The 20,827-nt window shown below is 43.5% G+C and overlaps 2 protein-coding genes across 2 annotated transcripts in view; one reads left to right on the forward strand and one right to left on the reverse strand.

Annotated features, from left to right (window-relative positions):
- T265_05150 (hypothetical protein) overlaps positions 1-19,241 on the forward strand; it is a gene marked incomplete at both ends in the record, with an annotated part of 60,221 nt that extends 40,980 nt beyond the window's left edge. Inside the window, 3 exons of the mRNA XM_009170074.1 lie at positions 18,236-18,316; positions 18,617-18,736; positions 19,119-19,241. Of these exons, the coding sequence (XP_009168338.1) occupies positions 18,236-18,316; positions 18,617-18,736; positions 19,119-19,241 (324 nt within the window). The remainder of the gene's footprint in view (positions 1-18,235; positions 18,317-18,616; positions 18,737-19,118) is intronic.
- Positions 1-20,827, reverse strand: part of T265_05149 (hypothetical protein) — a gene marked incomplete at both ends in the record, with an annotated part of 78,012 nt that overhangs the window by 41,959 nt on the left and 15,226 nt on the right. Inside the window, one exon of the mRNA XM_009170073.1 lies at positions 20,220-20,290. Coding sequence (XP_009168337.1) covers positions 20,220-20,290 — 71 coding nt within the window. The remainder of the gene's footprint in view (positions 1-20,219; positions 20,291-20,827) is intronic.

A 20,827-nucleotide genomic window follows, 5' to 3' on the forward strand; every position in this document is an offset into this window, starting at 1 on the left:
AAGGCAATAGCTTGGATGCACGTGAACCACTGAGGGCGCGACTGGCCCATGTCTGACTATGTCTCTAGCCATTGATGTGGCCCGTCTCAGGGTCCCCATACAGGGAGACGGTAGTGACCAGTGCAGCTGAGTTTGCTGGTAATGGCTTTCGCACTATGCTGCCAAGTCATTTTTTGACCACCTCTGGCTCTCTTGCACCCTCAAGTGATTGTGCGAAAGGAGCTCTTCGAGGAAGTCGGTCAACTGGCATACGCAGCACGTGGCCAAGCCAGCGCAACCTATGCAGTGTGACCAGTTCATCTATCAGAAGAGTTGGGTCTGAAAACCAGAATGCACGTCACTTTGCCTTTGCTACGGTCCCTTCTCTACTCTATAGCTACTCTATAGCTTTCCCAACCGACCGCTGTCAAATCTATAGTTATCAAGCTTTGTGCAAGGATCACGTCTTCAGTGCTTGCACTAAATGTTTGGTAATACTACAAACACTTACCGTTCCGACTGCCTTACGGATAAAAATAAATATATTTGGGGAGATCGCCCTAGAATTCTTTAGGTGAGAAGGAAAAGTGTCGTAGGTATTTTTCCCAAAAGTTTTCCTCTGATATAAATTATTAAAGTTTTCTTAAAACCTCATCAAATGACAGTAGTGTAGTTCGTGAAAGACAACAGCCCTCGCTGTCATTCCAACTATTGTCCACTGAATGAGCGTTATACTGTGTAACGAATACACAGTTTGCGTGATTGCAATAAATAAACGAAAGCGCCGGCAAGCGAGGCAAGCAAACTTTTTTGGAGAAAGGTACTTTGAAAGCTACTTCACTAAGTATAAACTTAGTTTTGTGTTGTAATGGGATTCGCATGCTTATATTCTGATGCACACGTGGCTAAGTCTCAAAACTTTACAAAGAATGGTAAGCCCCGGGTCATACGAGGAATTCCTCAATGTGTACTCTTCTAGGTTGTATGCTCAGTCTCCTGAAAAGGTTGGAAACAAACTTGAGGAAACGACCAGTTTTTCATCCATAAACAGCAATGATTTGTGCTAGTAACAGTAGCAGCGAACAGCTCAAGAATACCAAATTCGAGTAACGACGTAAACGGACATGATATGCATAGCTGATTTATTCTAATAGAGTGATGCGTTGATCCGAAACAGCCTCATTTGAATGTTCTCGACCAATAGGATGTTCTTTGAGAATTCATAAGGTCCAAACCTGATGCAGAAGGTTGGAATAGCGAACATCAACAGAAATCAATCTTTGTGAAGGGTTGTATTTGGACACGAATGGACCCATAGTGACTCCACTCTGTTTCCACAGGAGAATTTATCCGTTGATTTTGCTTTTCCGTCCATCTACTGTGGATGTATTTGTGGCACTGTCAAACCCCAAATAGTTGGCCTACCATATCATGGTCGAAACAGCCAAAGGCGTTACAACAGGTTGTTCGAATCGCTGAACTTTGAGGTGCGCGGCATGCGTTTAAGGAGTATAGACCGGAACAAACCTTCTTCTCGCACACCAAATTTTCGAAGCACCAGGCCTGGACATGGCGTAAGGAATGCGCGGCTACTGAAACCAGCAAGTACTCACTTGTGATGAAAATCAGTCTGATAAAGCAACACAGGAACCGGTAGACCGCTCAACTAAAATCAACTGATTCGTGATCAAATCCTCAACAAAAGCGTGTCTCGTGCAAAACGTGGACTACAACGGAGCGCCATATGTGTATAGATAAGAAAGTAGTTTATAAGCAATCGCCCTGTCCCGATTTTTGTTCAACAGAAAGTTTGACATCTTACACAGATAAAAACTGAAAAGGGACTTTGAAATATTCAATGCTAAGGTTCTTTGAGGGATGGGAATGGTGGGATGGTGCGGGGACTTATCCAATGTCTCAGATCAAAAAGGTATAAAAACTGACCATCCTCATCCATACAGCGAGTTAGACTTAAAATCCATCGAAATAAAAGTTGTCATGGTGATCAGTCCCCTATTCCAGGGAGTGGCAAGTGACGTTACAGCATCCAGTACCAGTCAAAGCATTCTGTTTGTGTCTACAGAAAACGATGGGGAAAAACGATTTGGGTACTACCTGTTTCTTTATACAATGATACGACTTTCTCTGTTTCTGATCCGAACAAAACATGAGGTAACAGTTTCTGACTCACGTTTTTTTGGGACAAGATCCCTACATGCCGACAGGGTTTCCCACTAGTCCGGCATCAAATTAGACATGAACAAACCAACCTGATAAAGGAAACTACTCACAAGTTTGCTGAGATCTCTTTATGTAGAATTTAGAATAAAGTTAATCAGACTACACTAATGTAAAATAAGCTTATATGTGTCAATTTATGTGTCTCAATTTAATCACTCCGTGGCACGCCAACTTGGTGACTTCATCGATTGTTTCACTAAGTCATTTGTCTTCTCCCATAAAATTGAAACTGTGAATCACAATGGCTTAGGACTGAAGAATCGAAAAATTCTGGTGTTAAAAATCGTGCAAAACAGCCGCGGCAAAAATGGCAACAGAGGAAGTCTAAACCGCCCTCCAAAGGATGGCATATGCAACAAAATATTCCCGCCCAAAATTAGAGGATACGGTTTGTCAATTATACGTTTCGGTTGGCGAAAAACAAAAACTAGGTTACTGGAAAATCCTCATGAATGAAGACTTCAGTTCAGCCACCAAACTCGGTGTATAAGTGCGTGTTTGAACCAAAAATGTTTTGTTATATTTTATAGAAAGACAGTACTGATACACGATTAATTTTATAATAAACCCAGATGACTCTCTTCTGAACAATCGTCCCCCTGTACTGGTACAATCATCCTGGTGAGTCCACATCAAAAGAAAGAAGCATTGGATTCGAGTTTCGCTCTTATTAGAGCTCATCAGCAGTACACATCCAATGGCCTGTGTGGAGTTTGAACCCAGTACATCTGACATGCAGAACGAGCGTGTTCACGCTTGGGTAATGTGGGCGGAACGCCCAACGCTTCGAGCAACGACCCAGGAATATACTTTGGTTGTGTCGGTCGACTGACTCGCCATCCAGACGCTTGAAACCTGCTGGACACCAGAATGATTGTGCCAGGGCAGAAGTAGGATTGTTTAAACGAGAGATGTATGTATTCTACAAAATCCCGCAACCACCTCCTATTCTTCCAACGGAGCTTGACCATTCGGATGGTGTCGCCACAGTAACATGTTCTTCCTGCTGTTCTAGCCCAGATAGACTTGAGTGTAGGGTCGAGATAGAATGCAACTGCCGCGAACATTCTAAACACACGCAGCATCCTTCTTCCACTGAAAATGTGGGATTGACAGACGGCTCGAAGCAAAAAAGGGCGATTATCTTGCCAAGAAATACTGTCCTGAGCGTGGAGTCAGTGACACAGGACACACATCGCAAACCGGCGGTGCAATGAAGACAGTGTGACGAGTGACATTCACGAATAGCCAGGACGTAAAGCGAAAATCCGAGTCAGCGGATCGAAAAGACCAGGAACAAGATATTGAACGACGGCGCGGGCGGAGAATATACCGCAGCTCTCCTCGTAGAAAAGACATCAGATCAGCAAAGTGTGCCGAAAGCTAATTTATAATTCAAATTATTGACTAATGATATCGTGCCATTCTTCTATGAATCGGATGTAATCAAGCTGCTATAATGCCTTTTTTTTAGGAATTCAGCTTAAACAGTTCAGTTACTATTTTTGTATCCTTTACTTGGATGGATTTGGACGAAGTGCTGACTAAAATGCTTCAGAGTAGACATGCCACCCCCGTGAAAAACGCGCTCCGCTCTCCTAAGCGTTGGAGTCTCAAAACATTAACTCCAAACCAGATCTCCTAAGAAAACTTGCAAATTCGGTCTGGGTAACCGGTTAGTATCACCAAACTATATTGTGACACACTCCAGAAGCGTTGGAGTCTCAAAACATTAACTCCAAATCAGATCTCCTAAGAAAACTTGCAAATTTGGTCTGGGTAACCGGTTACTATCACCAAAATATTTTATAACACACTCTAGAGGAAACTGCAAGACCTCTACCCGTTGGATTAGCTCGAATAATTCTGTCCTCAACTTGAACACACTCAGCCTGGTTTAAACACTTCTGAGAGATTCCGGTTAATCAAAGATCATTACCAGACAAACGTCAACAAAGCAACAGGTCTCCCTCCGTCCAAGAATTTCAATTTAACTGGCCACCTTCAAAGTTCGAATACTCAAGCCACCCTTACTTGTACTTCGCAAAGAATTACTGTTCAAGGGCTGTTGTCTAGGTGAAACATTCCAGTAGATTACAGCCCAATGATTGTGCTAAAACTGTCTCTATCAAGAACCGTATATAACATTAAATGCTTGGGAACTGTTTGTTTGGGTATTACACTCGGGTATTGCTCTGAGAGGACTCCCACCGTTTGGATGCTAGTTAGCAACAGAATTTGTGCAGTCAGGTTAGCAGGGTTTCGCAGAGTGAACCATCAAAGAGTCACCAGCAGCAGCCCACTTGTGACCTCGGCTGCTTCGATGGACTGCAGCCTGGGAGCATCAATGAAGAACTACTTTGCAGGGCTCAGATATTTTTGTTGTTGCTGAGGATTTCAACGCACACAGTTACAGAATCGGTCCAGAAGAAGCTCACTTTGGGGAATCTGCTTACATACAAGAATACCAGCGCAGACTTCGAACAGGCCGACTAGTACTAATCAAACTCTGGAAAAATTCCAGTACGAAATGAATCATAACTTTAAATCAGACACAACTTCCATCCCTGAGGTTGCATTTCAGACAACCAACATAGTGTCGACACCACTGATTTAAAGCATCAACCCAAAAACATAAACCGTAGATGTCAGCCACTTCGGGTCACTTTGTAAGTCTCCTGGTAGATGAGGCTGGCAACCAAGGACGTTAAAAGCCCAACCATCAGCTATTTAGCAGCTTGCGGACTGACAGACAGAAATGGTGGAAACTGTGAGGGGAAATGGAACTTGCATAAGCAACAGCCAAAAAACGTCAGTAATTACGTACGGTCAAGTCACTCAACTTTACTGCAGTCAGTGCCTGTCAGTGAAACGGTGTTTCACCAATCGTTCTAGAAGTGTAAACAGACGGGGAGCACACATCAAGACCTTGTCTAACTAGAGGTCAGTTCCCGTTCCAACTGCGCAACCTTGTGTGTGGGTACGGAAGTCTGGGATTAACAAAAGAAATGTGAAACACGAACAGGAAGACAACAAACGAAGAACTGAAGAGTAAAAAAACCAGTTACAGCTTCTGGTAACCTCCGGTCAGTCATGGGGCAGAAAACAAAAAGATCTCATCCGAAGTCACTGGGAGAAAAAGTTGGACCCACTAAAGAGTTGGCGTTAGGGTCTACTTGAGGAACTTGACTGGAGCCAATGGCCTGAAACTTTGACCAAGGTCGTGGAAATTATCCAGTGTGACTGAAGGGGAAAGTTCAAGCCAATTGAAAAAAAGCTACCATTGTGTTGATTTTTTTAGCTGGAGCAGGAAGCATTTTACAACAGCTGGCTATTTGGTGCGAGTACACCGTGTATCATTGTGAATCTTGCTCATTCACGATGTACTTGGAAAGTGCTTTTTTCAAGGGTTTCACAGTCTAACCGTATCCACTTGTAAAACACCGGAAATTTTCAGCTTCTTTTTGATTGGAGTACAATCAACCCGCTGTGGAGCATTCACTGAAAAGATTGGTCGAATATGAAAGCTGTCAAGGTGTGATATCCCTTCTCTCGCCAGTGAAGTTAAAACGTATAGGATATGGCGATGCTCTTCATCCCTTAGTTGAATATACCATAGTATTCGTTGTGGTGGGGACAACTTCCACCTAGCGGTTAGAGACAGAAGGGTGATGGGATTTGAACGACAGAAGTTTGGTTGAACCGACTAGATGCGGTCCCTCAGGACAGGGACATCGTAAGGGTTTCACGGTGTAGGAATTAGTCAGGGTTTCGAACTTGATTGAGCTCCAGATGGTCAACAACGACAGCAGAACAACAACAATAAATTCTGGCGTTTAGCGGTCATCAACAACGATAAAAAGTGTTACAAAACAAAATGGAAGGAAAGAAGGCTAGAAAACTGTCAGAACAGGCTTAATTCCCTGTGAATTATGGTCAGTTACAAGGTACTTACGTTTCGGAATACCAACGAGATGAACGCGGTTGGGTACCAAATCAAAGTAAGACGACATCAGTTGGATAATCCAAAATTCTTTGTGGACCCTACTCAACGACAGACAAACTCTAGCTAGGGAAAATGACTGGGAAATGACAGAATGCTCAACACTCAGATAGTTTGAGTGTCGTGTACTGTAGGGTTCCTAGCCTCTTGGAGGTAGAACCACACGGGCCCTAACCAGGAAGGTCTGGAGACCGCACAACATTCAGTTTGACGGCGGTCACCTTCACTTCGCGTTGACGAATAACGGTCCGACGGTGGGCCTTTTGACAGCAAGGGTTCAAAATTGAAAACGCTAGTTTCCTTGGGAGGCGTAGTGCATGCTCAAACCGCCTTAACCTAATGCTATGGTGATTCTGATTCACTACCAGTGTAACGATGGATACGATTCATGAAGCATGCGAGTAGTATGTGGTTTTCCCATAAATCCGCTTCGCGTCTGTTGAAAAGTGAGATTTATTACGGATTTTGTGGAATCGTTTTGTAGCATTCGTTTACGTTCGAATGATAGTCAGTGAGTACCCAGGAAAGTTCAGGAAGACGCGTTCGATAAGAAGACGGACGCACAGTTTTTATAAACAAGAAGCATATAAGAGTTTTGCTTTCCTGTCCAATAGCCTGTAGCTACTCAGTTGGTGAGAAATACACTCATCTGAAAATCAATTCGATTCTCACGAGAGACCCAACTGACCCAACTGGTTCAAGTAGAACGTATGGTTGACGGAAACTCGGGGACAGCGCCTATCTGATGAGCTCCAAGACGGGCGAAACCGGTCGTGGGCTGTCGAAGAGTCTTCAGCACAGCGGAGGCCTTCTTCCTTTCACCAGTTAGCACTTCCGTACGAACACACTGTAGACTGTTAAATACTGCTATACGGCGAAGGCATCGATGGTCAAATCGAATCCAGTATGCACGTTCCAACACGACTCTTAACGATGATGAACTGGTGAAGAATGAATCACTTTTTGCTGTTTCAAGATACACATTAAAGCTGGGATAATTTGCTACTACTCAGTACTTCGGGTGGGGAAACTGGAAAGGATGAAAGTTCATATGGAACTGCCGTGCCAGACCATTTTGTCTTCGGTTGAACCTCTGTCACAATAACCACCCTAGGCACTGGATTATATCCAGAACGCCCGCGGATAATGCTTGGACGAACTACCTAGGCAAAGAACAGATACGGAAGAGTGCGGGATGCACCACGCGAAACCAAATTTGTGGTGTGTGGAATCGTTCAGTGCATCTTTTCAAATCATATACCCACTATAGAATATTCTCACTCGCGACGAATATCGAGGAGTGCAAACCATTTAGGGCTTGTTCTATGAGTTCAACAATTCGACCGCAAGTTTTTCGCCACTGGCCGCGTTGTGAGTTGGTCCAACCTGGTTGACAAACCACATCGACATTCATAACCCAATCGGGGGTTGTGGATATCAACGATTTATCCCCATTCGTCTTGCCAGTGTAGCAGCTGAACAACATCTGAACAGCCAGATAATCCGCTTGAGGGGAAAAGCTGTGTTTGCTTCTCAGGGAATAGAAAACAACTTTTTCAAACCTGAGTCACCTGAAACCTGGTAGATCTGTACTGATGGGCGAATGTGGTTGTGCATAAATCTGTCCGTAAACAAACTTTTTTGGCATTTTTCGATATACGAACTTCGCCTTATGGAATCACTGCTTCGACACATCAGTGGGTTGACAATTAGACGGTGAGAAAACCTGTGTTTTGGGTTGAAATAACCCCTGGGGAATGTCCTGGAATTTCATGAGTGGATGATTGTGAGGGAAGGATGTTTGTTCCCAGAAATGAACTCATTTTCAAATCAATCAACTGAATCTCTCGTTTGTGATATTCTACAACTGAATGTGCTGCACACAGACCGCCTCATGTTTCAGTTGGCACGATATTCGAGATATCGTAGTATATTTTTTCATAAAGAAACCTACTCACAAGGTTGCTGAAAACCTTTCGGCAGCCCACGACCGGTTTCGCCCTTCTTGGGGCTCACCGGGTGTTAATGACAAAGACCTTGGTGTTTTGGAACAGGCCGAAATGATGACTGCAACCAAGCAACAAACAGCCTCACTAGAATGACGGCACAGCGCTGAATTATCTTCACCCTCCCATGAGTCGTATCACATAATTTCTGACTGGGATGATGAAACTAGGATGTTTTTTTGGCGATGAACACTCGTTTGTGATTAAGTTGATGGTTACGACAGATTTAACTAATTTGCATCTAAATCCCTTGTTTATGCTGCTCTTCAGCTGAATGTGCCATACCATGTTCCACTTCGAGCAATATTCAGGATGTATTTGCCTTCTTAGGACACTATTCATATGGTTGCTGAGAACTCTGGACGGCTTTCTACCTGTCCGGTCCTTCTTGTGACTCAAAAGCTGGCCATAGCCACCGAACATACATGAGTTATATATTGTACTTGAACACTAGATTGTATGGACCCTCCTTTGTTGCATTCCACCCAATGAACAGGATAGTGTTCATAGTAGCTCTGGGATGTATCACACTAACACCGGAAGGTGTGTGGCTACTCGAAGTAACCAGTTTTTCCAGACGTTGGATAATCATGGGTTATCTTGTGGGGCTATTAAAAATCATCCGCTAAATAATACATCTAAGTAGGAGGGTGGATAAACCAAAAAGGACCACAGACCTGTGAAATTCACACATTTATTGACTACCGTGTCTTATTTATACGAAACTGTATTACAAATATATCAGATGATACTTACGAAAGGACGGATTCAAGGGGACCGTAACGCAGAAAACTGGAACCAACAAGACAATAACTCCTAGGTGGTAACATCAGTTTGATAGCAGAGCAGAAATAGAGTTTAGCTTATTAGGTATCTGTGAGTTATCATGCCATCACACAGTTAACTACGACAACCGCATAGAAGCACGTATCTAGGTGAGGTAACCAGCAATGCACGCAACAGACGCCGCTAATTCACCGTTCCAAACTCATCTACCTAATGACCAGTCTGAGCAAAGTCTAATTGGTTCACCCAACATGCAGCCAGACAGCAGTGGCTACGTGCTGATTTTGTGCGCGCATGTGAGCCAGAGGATCGATAAAAATGTATCTGGGTCGGCTTCAACCGTAGACCAGGCAACAGGTTGTCACGTGACCTTTGAGTGTGCTAGGCGCGCAGTCTATAACTGCGAAAACAGACGTAACATTAGGCATAAGTGGAACTAATGTGGAATATATGACCCACTAAAAGTCATAGTGATGTGCAGCCGAGGTCGAGCCATTGGATAACTTATGTGCAGTGTTTGTCTGCCTATTGATTACTACTGATTGTGTAGACCGTGTTGAATAGTAAATGCATTCAGCAACGTGTATGCGAATCAAATGAAATCAAACGTGATGGTAATCAAAATACACATCCACCGTTATTTTGAAACAAGCTATTCCTACCCTCAGCAAATTACCGTATGAAAGTCTCCAAGCCGTTTGCTATCCCAATGGGAACGTGACTTGTACATTACACTTAAGAAGAACTGGAAGTCGCCAATAATCTTTCAGTTGGAAAAGAACAATAGAAGGGTGGACAACCTGGAGAAAGTCATTGAAACACAGTGGTAGGCGAAGAATAGTTCTCCGGGGATAACTTGCGTGCCTTAACATCAATGAAGCATAGGTACATGATCATTTTATCATCCAATCTGACAGAATTATATNGCGCCTTTTCTAGAAAGAAGACAGTGCGATCTTCTATTGGTAGCCCCTATCACCCATTTGATGATACGCAATAGTGCTTCCACTGTTTCGCGAGTTCAAGAAACCAAACAAGCAGATAAGTTGTCATGACTACACGCAAAGAAAGACGGTCAGAGTGACATTGTAAGCAGAAATTTCAAAAGAATTATTTGTAATCTACATACTGTTGTTCTGTTGCGCGTAACCGAGCTTATCTCACACAGTCGCCTTAGTGTTTGGATTCTCTACAGCTGAACGCAGCACACAGGATGTTTCAAGGTTTCATTGTGAAGACATTCAATAATATCCTTGGTTTCGATGTAAGTAGTATGGGGCGTCTGTTCAAAATCAGCAGCTATGCGTAAGAGGTCCATGATCAACGCTCAGACAAAGTGATGTTCAAGGTAGCATCTGTTTTTCTTTAATTATGGGGATTACATCTTTCCGAAGGAACCCTAATAAGGTGAGTTGATAGTGCGCTCTCTGCGGATTTTGAGCAGTTGTCCCATATCTTTTATATCAAAGCAATCAATCCAATCAGTTTATCAGTTTAGATCATGTATCATGGGTACATTGGTTCCGGCTGCTTCAGCTTCGATCGCCAGAGAGTGGCACAGCGTAGAAGTTACAGTCAAGCATTGGAAGCGATTGTATGTTTAGTTAGTTCGGTAACTGGGCAGCTGAGCACTGAATGCGACAGCTTCGATAACGAATGCCACTGGCTGAGCGACTAGGCCATTTCTCCCCATGTCATTAACCATTAGTGAGTTGAGTCCCAGGGGCCCCACCCAGGGAGGCGACAGCAGTCGACCCGACTAAGTTTACTGGTTAGCGTTTTCACAATTCGTTACCAGGTTATACACTGTCCACCTCTCAGAGCAGTGCTGGGCGAAAAGAGCCCTGCGAGGAAGACAGTCTTCTGGCGTGGAGATTGCATGTCCTAACAAGCGTAATCTATGAAGCGTGAGTAATTCACCTATCGCACGAGAGTTTTTTCTCCCTAGGACCATCTGCCGTATCTCTGATGTTCCCGCCAGACTCGGACTATGCTTCGGGGACATCGACGGTCAAACATTGATATCTTTCACACGTTGTCTGCACGTAGAGGCCACGTCTCTGATCCATAGGGCAGCATGAACCGTATTCCTGTCATGCAAACTCTGCTCTTGACAGACAAACTGTCGTCACGTTGGGGCTCTAAGCCTCGGAGATTGGTGAAACCTGCCCTGATCTTTCCGATTCGAGAAGTAATTTCTTCTCCAGCTAGTCCACACAACTGTCCAGGTCGAACGGCTTGTGTGCAATCATGAGATGTGGGTCTGATCCCACCCAGTCTTGGAGAAACTTTTTACACTTTGTACGTATGAAGCATACGCCAAACACCGAAATAAGCGTGATTACGTTCAGCACCATGACAACTGGATCTCAGAACCATCTATGGGCCATACATTAAGCTGAAGAATATCTATACAGTATTGCCCTCGAGAAAATCCAGCGAGTATGCACTTCCGGAAATCTCATCGCATTGAATTTAAACAGACCTCCGTCCAGGTACTTTTGATCTCCACATGTTTTGCTGATCTCTCCCGGCCATTTACCTCACGGCAGAGGCCGTCCAGTCAGACGCTGGCATATTACCGTGTGAGTATGTGGTTGAATGTGCGCAGCTTACCTACTTGCGTGCTCGTGTCCGGCTTGCTAGGACTGTCACGACTTCCATGTCGCCGTACCGCCGATCAGAAACACAAGACTCTTTGGAAGGAACGACCGCAAACCACACTACAGAGCCAACATTCCACCCGCCGTTGTTTGGTTTTCGGACGTTGACACTGCGCTGTTGCGTTCACTGACAGGCATTTGCACTTGTTGACGTCACAAACGTGGACGACAGGTTTGCTGTATGACGTTGCTCACCTTTGAGTAAACAGTACCGTAGAATCTCGAACGCAGTTCCTCCCTCTGGTGTTCATACACGTCACACCTGCGCGTGACTCAAAGCACCGTATGGGGAACATCGACACATGATGTATGTGGCTCCTGGGAGAAAGTTCCTTCCAACTCTCGCCTCCTGAGACACAGGTTGATACATACTTTTGGTCACACCTGTAAGTCACCTTCCAGGTTTATATATACTTGCTTCTTGTTTACAGTTTTGTCCACCTAACTTCAGTGATTTACCTCATTCTCTCCATTCAAATGAGGCAGCAGCAGCAAGGTGATGTAATCAAACTGGGAATGACATTAAAAAAACATCTACTTGCCCATACTTCCTCGCGTGAAAATTCACTGGTCACATCACCAAAATTGAGAACGTAGAGACCCGACTTCAGGCCATTATTCTACATCTGTTTTGTTTGTTCCTGTTTTGCAACTATTTTTCACCGGCCAGTGCTATGATGAGAAAAGACTAGTATGATACCATGCAGGCAGGCAGGCAGGCCTTAGTGATTGTACCTAATTATGCATACATCTAACCTTTTCGTCATCCGCATATGCGCTTACTTGATTGGAGGACGCCGTTAATGAAGTTACCCATCAGAGCAAAATGTCAACACAATAACAAAATGGCCATGGCTGGTTTGCGGAAAGCCGAATTAGTAACTAGAGGATAGAATGTAGAGGAATATGTGAAACAACATACAAAGTCACCAGTTAATAGGAAGACCGTCGAAGCAAAACAATGTGCACACGACCACCATACCTGTTTGCAGCTATCAATGAAAATATGTTACAATGATGATTTTTTGTGGAGGAACTACTGAAGGATAAAGCGCTCGTCCATTCAGCTGTTTGTAAATAGCAGTGTTGTCGAATTTCTGACGCTTAAAGAGTGACGCAGGCTAGCAATGTTGTGAAATGTAGGTAGCTCGGGTGCGCTGTTTGGTTTTTGGTCTGTTCGCCGAGCTTGGCGACCAACAACCAGTGAGCTCGGGTGCGCTGTTTGGTTTTTGGTCTGCGAGCTTGGCGAGCTCAAAATGGGAAGTTAAGAGCAAATAGGAATTTTATGCAACTCTCCGAGCTGCATGACAGGTAGGCGCAGTCCCCGAGTTTCCGTCAACCCTATGTTCTACTTAAAACCAAGGGATACTCGTCTGGAACCCAGCTGAATCTCTCGTTTGTGATGCTTTCAGGCAACTGAATGTGCTGCACCAGGCAGCCTCATGTTTCAGTCGCTACAATCTTCGAGATATCGGGATACATGAGTATTTTGTAACGTACTACTCATAAGGGGTTGCTGAAAATCCGTCGACAGCCCACGACCGGTTTCGCCCTTCTTGGAGCTCATCAGGTAGGCGCAGTCCCCGAGTTTCCGTCAACTTTATGTTTTACTTGAAACCAAATTACACTAGCTTAGCGAAATAGACTCATTTGCAAACTAATATGATACCTCGAGGTGGTGGGCGATTTGCAGTTGAAAGTAACTAGCGAGGTCCACGTCACCGAGAGTGATGGCCAAGGCGGTAGAAATCGCCAAGCATCCCGGTGTTAATAGACTAGAAGGCGTGGAACTGGCAAGCGTGTGGAGAACGGTTTTGGATCAGTCGACCTGACGCATGTTGGTGTACGGTCGTCAGAAGGAGGAGCAGTCGTCATCTGAATTCCACTTGATCTCACCTCCCTCAACTAAATTGTCGCAGTACGGATTGTGAAGAAGCCCGCAGGCAAATTTGTGATGCAATACTCGTAAGGTTGCTGAAAATTCGTCGCCACCTAATGAGTAGTGCACCACAAATATACACCTGTATCGCGATATCTCGAATATCGTACCGACTGAAACATGAGGCGGCCTGGTGCAGCACATTCAGTTGCCTGGAAACATCACAAACGAGAGATTCAGCTGGGTTCCAGGTGAGTCTCTCGAAAAACCAAATTGGTTTGTAAATGAGTGTATTTCTCTAGTGACGGAGGCTCTTGGTTGTACTTCCCGAAATTAGGAAGGTGAAATGTATCAAGATGTCGTTCTTGCTAGCACTATCGAGATTCTCAACGATGATTGGTAAAGCATGTATTCTTATAGTCAATCAATCCGGTGGATAGCACATAGGACAGCTGGAAACAGTTCGAAAGTTCGCTTTGTACACGGTTCGGTAAACCACTGCGGTAGTAGATACAAGGCTGGTAGTGAAAACCGCGTTGGTCTTGACGGTGGTAACAACTTTACTTAAATTTTTAGGAGTAACCATCTGCTTCCACCTGCTACTCAGAAAGATCTCACGGTTCGTCGTTAGTTTGGTATTGATTGCTGGACATTTTAGCTTCAGCCTCACTTTTTGACGGATTAAGTGATGTTTGTGTTACACGACACCTAGCTAAACAGAAGTCAGGACAATTGTGACGGTTCACACTACTAACCACATTGTTGCGTACCAAACTACCATCACAAGATAATGTCTATGGAAAAACTGCAGATTCGAACCCCACCCACATGCTTACCAGCATTGAGGCAGCGCCGACCAACTATGGAAAATCCCAAAATTTTAGAAACGGCAGCCAAGTATGGTCAGGAAGCGGTGTATTGTTCTGTTGGTAAAACTTGCCCAAACACTTCAAATAGGAATTTTAAGCAACTCTACGAGCTGCATGAAAGACAGGCTAAAACGAACTGACTGGATTCCGGGAGTCTTCCTGTCCCTTTAAACGGAAACATCCATAAGCAAAAACAGTTTTGAGGTCCGAGAGAGCCAACCGAACAAACAAGGGCCAGTACGTACAAACGTATCGATCGATATACGATGGAGAATTAGGTATTTTTCCCTTTGCCCGGCGTCAGATTTGGCTACACAAAACTCTGAGGGGCAGACTTGAAACCCCTTCCCCCACCGTAGTGAGAAATACGGTTAATCGAAGGTTACACTTGCTCGAATAAACTCTTCCATTAATCTGTACTTTTAGAAAAGAGGCGATTCGAATTCACCAGTAAGTACTATTGAACCAAAAAGCTTGAACCAAGTAGACCTGATCGATCACCAGGAGCATATAGATCAGTTAAATTACACCCGCTTTTATAGTGTATCTGGTTGGTCCGAAGAGGCATGTTGCAGTTTAAAAGACTCAACACTACGACAATCTAGCAATTTGTTTTTTTACCACAAATTGGGTTACAGTGAGGAAAGCTTTAGAACCACACCACCAAGACGGAAAATACTTCATGATCTTTCATTCTGAAGTATTTCTACTGTGAGTATAAAATAACTTTATAATTCGATGTGATCTGCACATGCATGGTGCTCGAAAAAATATACACTCGTGGAACTAATTGCGGTCGCTTATGTTACACAAAATTTCACCAGTTGAATTGGAAAGATCCTAGAGAATGCACTAGGTTTTTCAAATGATAACTAAAAATTTTTAGATTTTTCTGGCCCTGAATACTAGACGGCAATGTAGACAAGGCTCAATTTGGGCCTTTCTTCGATATTTTTAGATTTTTCTGGCCCTGAATACTAGACGGCAATGTAGATAAGGCTCAATTTGGGCCTGTTCTTCGATAAAAACTGACAAATCATATTCGTTTGGGTGAAAGTAAAATTGACACTGAAATAACAAGGGGCGAAAAATGACACAATGGGTTTTGCCACCTCTGTCCGCTTTGAACTTGCAGCTAGGTCTGTGAAACAACAGTGGAACAAGCATAGGGGTGACGCTGTGATTAGCCATCTGTAACCAGTTCCGCTCAACCCATCGAAAACGATATAAAAATGTTCTTAAGGCTGGCTTTGGCACGAACGTACCACAGGGGTTACGCTCCATTCTCAGCATTCATGGTCGGTGGGTCATAAGATCTGTCTCACAAGTACTGTTAGTATTTCCCGATATTCTGAACGGCCAACTGCGTCTGCTTTGAATATCCCTTGATTTTTCGTAGATTCAGACAAACAAACGTTGGTTCTCGACGCAAAAGTGTGCCGCCCTGACGCGACCGTTCTCGATAGTTAAGACTAACTTACTCCAAGGGTATGGGTCAGATGTTAACCTAGTATCAAAAATAAATATTGACGAGATGTTGGTACAGTCCAGTAAAAAAATCCTCAAGACTTCGTAAAAAACCGATGCAGAATTCCTAAAGAATGTCCGTGAGAGATAAACGTGTGAAAGCAATCTCCCTATATTCATGACCCGAAGATGCTGTAGGTGTGAGGCTAGAAAGTGAAAGCAGAAAATCCCTTTACAACACGTATTCTTCTTTTCGAAAGTCATTGAATCTCAATGGTTTTTTCGATACGTCCATAAAAATGCAATAAGGAAACGCGTCAGTTTTCGGCATAAAATTTCACAGATAGAGGACGTATTTGAAAAGACGTGAAAGTCGCAAATGAACAACAGGAAAATTTGATATCACTCATGTAATACTACCGGTTTATTGCCACTAGAATCGATCACGGTTAGTCGCACGTGGCTGACGAACGTTGTCGTTTTAATAAATGCAATCCAGGTTAGTAGCCTGTGTCAACCATACACAAGATGCAATGTATCCCATGGTGGGTCACCTCAAAAATAACCTGGCGTTCGACTCCCTCCGAATAAAAACAAACCAAAAGCTATTTTCTCCGTAACGGTCTATTCTGTAGAGAGTAGTGTATCTGGTTGGTATGCTCCTCTTATTGAAGAGACATACGCCAACGGATTTCTTGATCCGCAATTTTGAAACAAGGCAAACGACCCACGATCGGATACGGACAACAAACACACATACCACCTGAAGTAGTTTCCCCTGTCGTTCATTGGTTACTGTTTTGCTCCGAGATCCCCATTTGTTCGTTTCTATATAACTGAACAGGTTAGAGTTTTTATGACGTTTATTTCGGCCGTTTCGTACACATGAAATATAGCCTTAAATTCGTATTTTATATCGATCTGCGAAGTCTGATGTCACCATCCACAAATTTCCAAAAGAAAAAGGCAGTGATTGTATCAGTCGTGAAGAAGTCAGTCCTAGCGCGCGCTGCACCTGCAGATAAAAAGGGATCACACGTCCTTAGAGCTGAAAACACACGCTTGTACACTATCAGAACGGCAAGTGTCAGCCGCGTCCACGAGAAGTTCCATCCAAGTTAATCAAAATACCAGCCAGAAAAGCCGAACTGCGAAACAGCGCGTTTGAAAAGATTGGAAGTAGACGCGACTTGTTCGGGGGAGCTCAGGGAAGCATAATGTAATGATGGGGCCTCTCTGTGGGGGGGAGGTATCATGGCGCGCCTCCGAAAAGGTAAACCAGAAAGACCGAAGATGGGTTTTACCGAGCTCCATCGTCTGCAACCGAAGTCAGGTCACCCAAAATATTATCAAAACCTTCGTCGATGGTAAACCGCTGCTTGATTCCAGTCATCGAATATACATTCATTCGTCGTTCACAGTGATTACAACATGTCACTTATTTTAACTAACCTGAGTGGGTTAAAGTACGACTTACTGACTGCTATTGGTGTAGCACGTGTGCACAGAAAGACTTCAGAGTGATGTTACACTTTTTTCCGGTTCTACACTTTCATATTACGGTCTGTTTTCTTTAAAAAAGTTTGAAAATCTGACAAATTCACTAAATGTTCCGGTTCACCGGGCGCTGAAGTTTACATTTCTAAATGGTTCCGTTTGATTCGTACCAAGATTGATTGTGTTAGAATATATAATGACCGGTCACGAGTCGAACAGTTGCACTGTGGAAGCTAAGCAAGAGTTGGACGACAACCGTTGGCTAAAAGTGATATCATATCAAACACCATGTTTGCACGTTTGAACTAAATTGCACCAAAGACATAGGGTTTTTAGACACCAGTGTGGGGAAAAAGAATTCTCAATGAAATAGAACCATGGAGGGTATGGCACCCCGGGAGAGCAATATGCAGTGTCATAAATCTTGCGAAATAGGAGTACAGAAACCAAATGAAAAACTCGGATCACGTTTAAAATTTGCACTGTGGAAGCTAAGCAAGAGTTGGATGACAACCGTTGGCTAAAACTGACATCATATCAAACACCACGTTTGCAAGTTTGAACTAAATTGCACCAAAGATAGGGTTTTTAGACACCAGTGTGGGGAAAAAGAATTCTCAATGAAATAGAACCATGGAGGGTATGGCACCCCGGGAGAGCAATATGCAGTGTCATAAATCTTGCGAAATAGGAGTACAGAAACCAAATGAAAAACTCGGATCACGTTTAAAATTTAATTAGATACCATTCCGTTGAAGATGATTAAATTAGGAGTTTTGAAGAGCGGTTGGATAGGAAAATGATTCGCCAGCTCGCATGTTTCACACCCTTTTTGCAGTTTTTAGCTCAAACAAGATTGGATGGCCTATCCAAGTGGAATCGCACGTGACCAAGATGAAGGATTTGGTAGTGAATTCAAACAAAAGGTAGGTGATGAATTAGCCAGCAGAAAAAGTCGATTATAACACTTTGAACAAGAAATGAAAATTCCTGACTTGACATTTTGGCTACCTGATGAAGGTCTCTTTAGGTTACCCAGCGAAAACAAATCTATTGGGAGCACGGTACAGTTCTGCTTTTTTAAATTTACTAGTGCTGTATTCAGTGACCTGTCACGCACCGACTTCGCATCCACTACGCCGTATCTGTGCACGGTAGTGGAAGGTTCGATGCTATCTTTCCTTCCCAGTTGCGACCAACTTCTGATAGAGCTAACTTCTTTTTAGTTTTTCCATGCCGTACGACAACTTACTGTAGATGCACGTAGACGTAATACACTACTCATAAGGTCGCTGAAAACGCTTCGACAGTCCGCGACCGGTTTCGCCCTCCTTGGGGCGCATCAGGTAAGTGCCGTGTCCGAGTTTTCCGTCGACCCAAATGGGACGCATTTCAACAAACACGCTCATTTGCATATCTGTTTGGTCTTGACGGGAGACTCACCTGGAACCCAGCTGAATCTCTCGTTTATGATGAACTAGACCGCCTCGTGTTTAAGTTGGCACGCTACATGTATATACTTAATACACTACTCATGAGGCTGCTTAAAACAACATAAACGAGAGGTTCAGCTGGGTTCCAGGTGGGTCTCTTGTCAAAGCCAAATTGACAGGTAAGTGAATGTATTTGCCAAGAAGCTTAGACGTTTGAATTTTCAGCTTGCGTTCTATAAAATAGGGATGGCTTCATTCCAGAATCAAAGTGTTTTCTCATTCGTTTTTGGTTCAGTTGTCGCGATATGTAGAAACGGATAATGCGAAATTCCCAGTCGCTTTTAAAGGCCTCAAATATGCTGTTGAACAGGATTGGGAGAATAAACTCGGATACAGATCCAAATACTACTCTAGGTGAACATGTTAGAAAGTTTGGAGGACTTATTAAGTGACTACACATTACTGTCGCTTTCAGCGATTGTCATCGCAAAGAATTTGAAGAACTCTCGTAATATTTTCAATGAGTGAACCAAACTGTACTGGATATTCAAATGTATCCAGAGGCGACCGGGATCTACTCAATGCACACACAGTAGTAAAACAAAAGGAGATAGATATTTGTTTTCGAATACTGATCGAGAGATAACAGATCAATTGTATGAGTATATAAGTACTACACCATAAGTAACGTTAGGCAGTAGATTAGTCAAAAAACATTCAGACATTCTGGTCATGTACTAAACACACCAAACGTTTGTTGGTACACACTGTTGGACATGCAAACTCTTATCTACTGTCCGGTTAGCTTAGAACTGTAGTTACCTGGTTGGTTAATACGTATGGCAAACTAATATTCACACAGTTTGTCACCCATAATTCGCTTACGTGTGTCTTTTTCAACTCTGCGGATTCTTCCGCGGTAAAACGGTAGGCTTGCTAGGTTAGAACGAGGAATGGCATTTCATCTGAGACAAATTGACAACCAGTGGGAAACACATGCAAATGAGCTAAATTGAAACACAGAATTAAGTCCACGCAGTAAAGTGACGACCACAAGTGGACAGACCGAATTCATCATACCGCTAACCCCACGACGCATATTGTCCATTCATGATAGTTGACAAGATTTGGTCGTTGCCAGTCCATGGGCGCAAGGGTGCACACCAATTCGTTGGGGTACGGACGGCGAAACACTTGTCTTCAAGGAATCTTGTTAAGGAATTTCCACGGAAAGGCGCGTGCCATCAGCTCCGAAATCTACCACTGAAGATGTACTCCCTGCTCTATCTCTGCTACTGCCATTGCCAGTACCGTTTTTACTAACTTTGCACATCGAAATGCAGCTCAGAAACCATTAGTCCTAACTGGCTTGTTAAATTCATTGCAAAGAATTTACCTGATGAAGGGCGGTCAGTCCATCTTCGTTTGCCACATCGGGACAAACACCGTTGCTAAGCAATTTTCTGACTGAAATAGGGAAGTTGGAAAAGATTATTGTGAGCTATATAGAAAGGAAAATGAACCTGACCGAAGTTATCGCAATGTTCTGAACTATCAGGATAAGAAGATGAGGCCAGGGTGAAAATTGAACGTTGGTCGGATGGACAGAATGAGTATCGATGACTGCCAGAAGAATATCTAATCAAAAAGAATGCATCTGAAATCGTTTTGTCTCGGACTGCGTAGAGTTGGGCAGTAGATTATGCGGCCTAGATCACTAGAAAATGAAGTATTCCCATGATTTATTAATTCTTCGTAAGAGATCATCAGAAGGTTAGCTTGAATTTACCAGTCGACTTCCGCAAGTAGCTGACGAATAAACTGCCAGTTGAACGAATTCTTTTTCCACGGGACTGACAATGTAGATTAGAATTCAAGGAAGAAATTGTGCCTAATATTGGCTGCAAGAACAACGAGGTGCTCATGATCCAACACTAGTTATAAGATTTCACAGACTCGGATCTACCTGTTAAGCCTTATCCTCTCATTGTTGCGCACATCTCA

This window comes from Opisthorchis viverrini (genome assembly GCF_000715545.1).
Source record: "Opisthorchis viverrini unplaced genomic scaffold opera_v5_96, whole genome shotgun sequence".
In the NCBI taxonomy this organism is placed as follows: Eukaryota; Metazoa; Platyhelminthes; class Trematoda; order Opisthorchiida; family Opisthorchiidae; genus Opisthorchis; species Opisthorchis viverrini.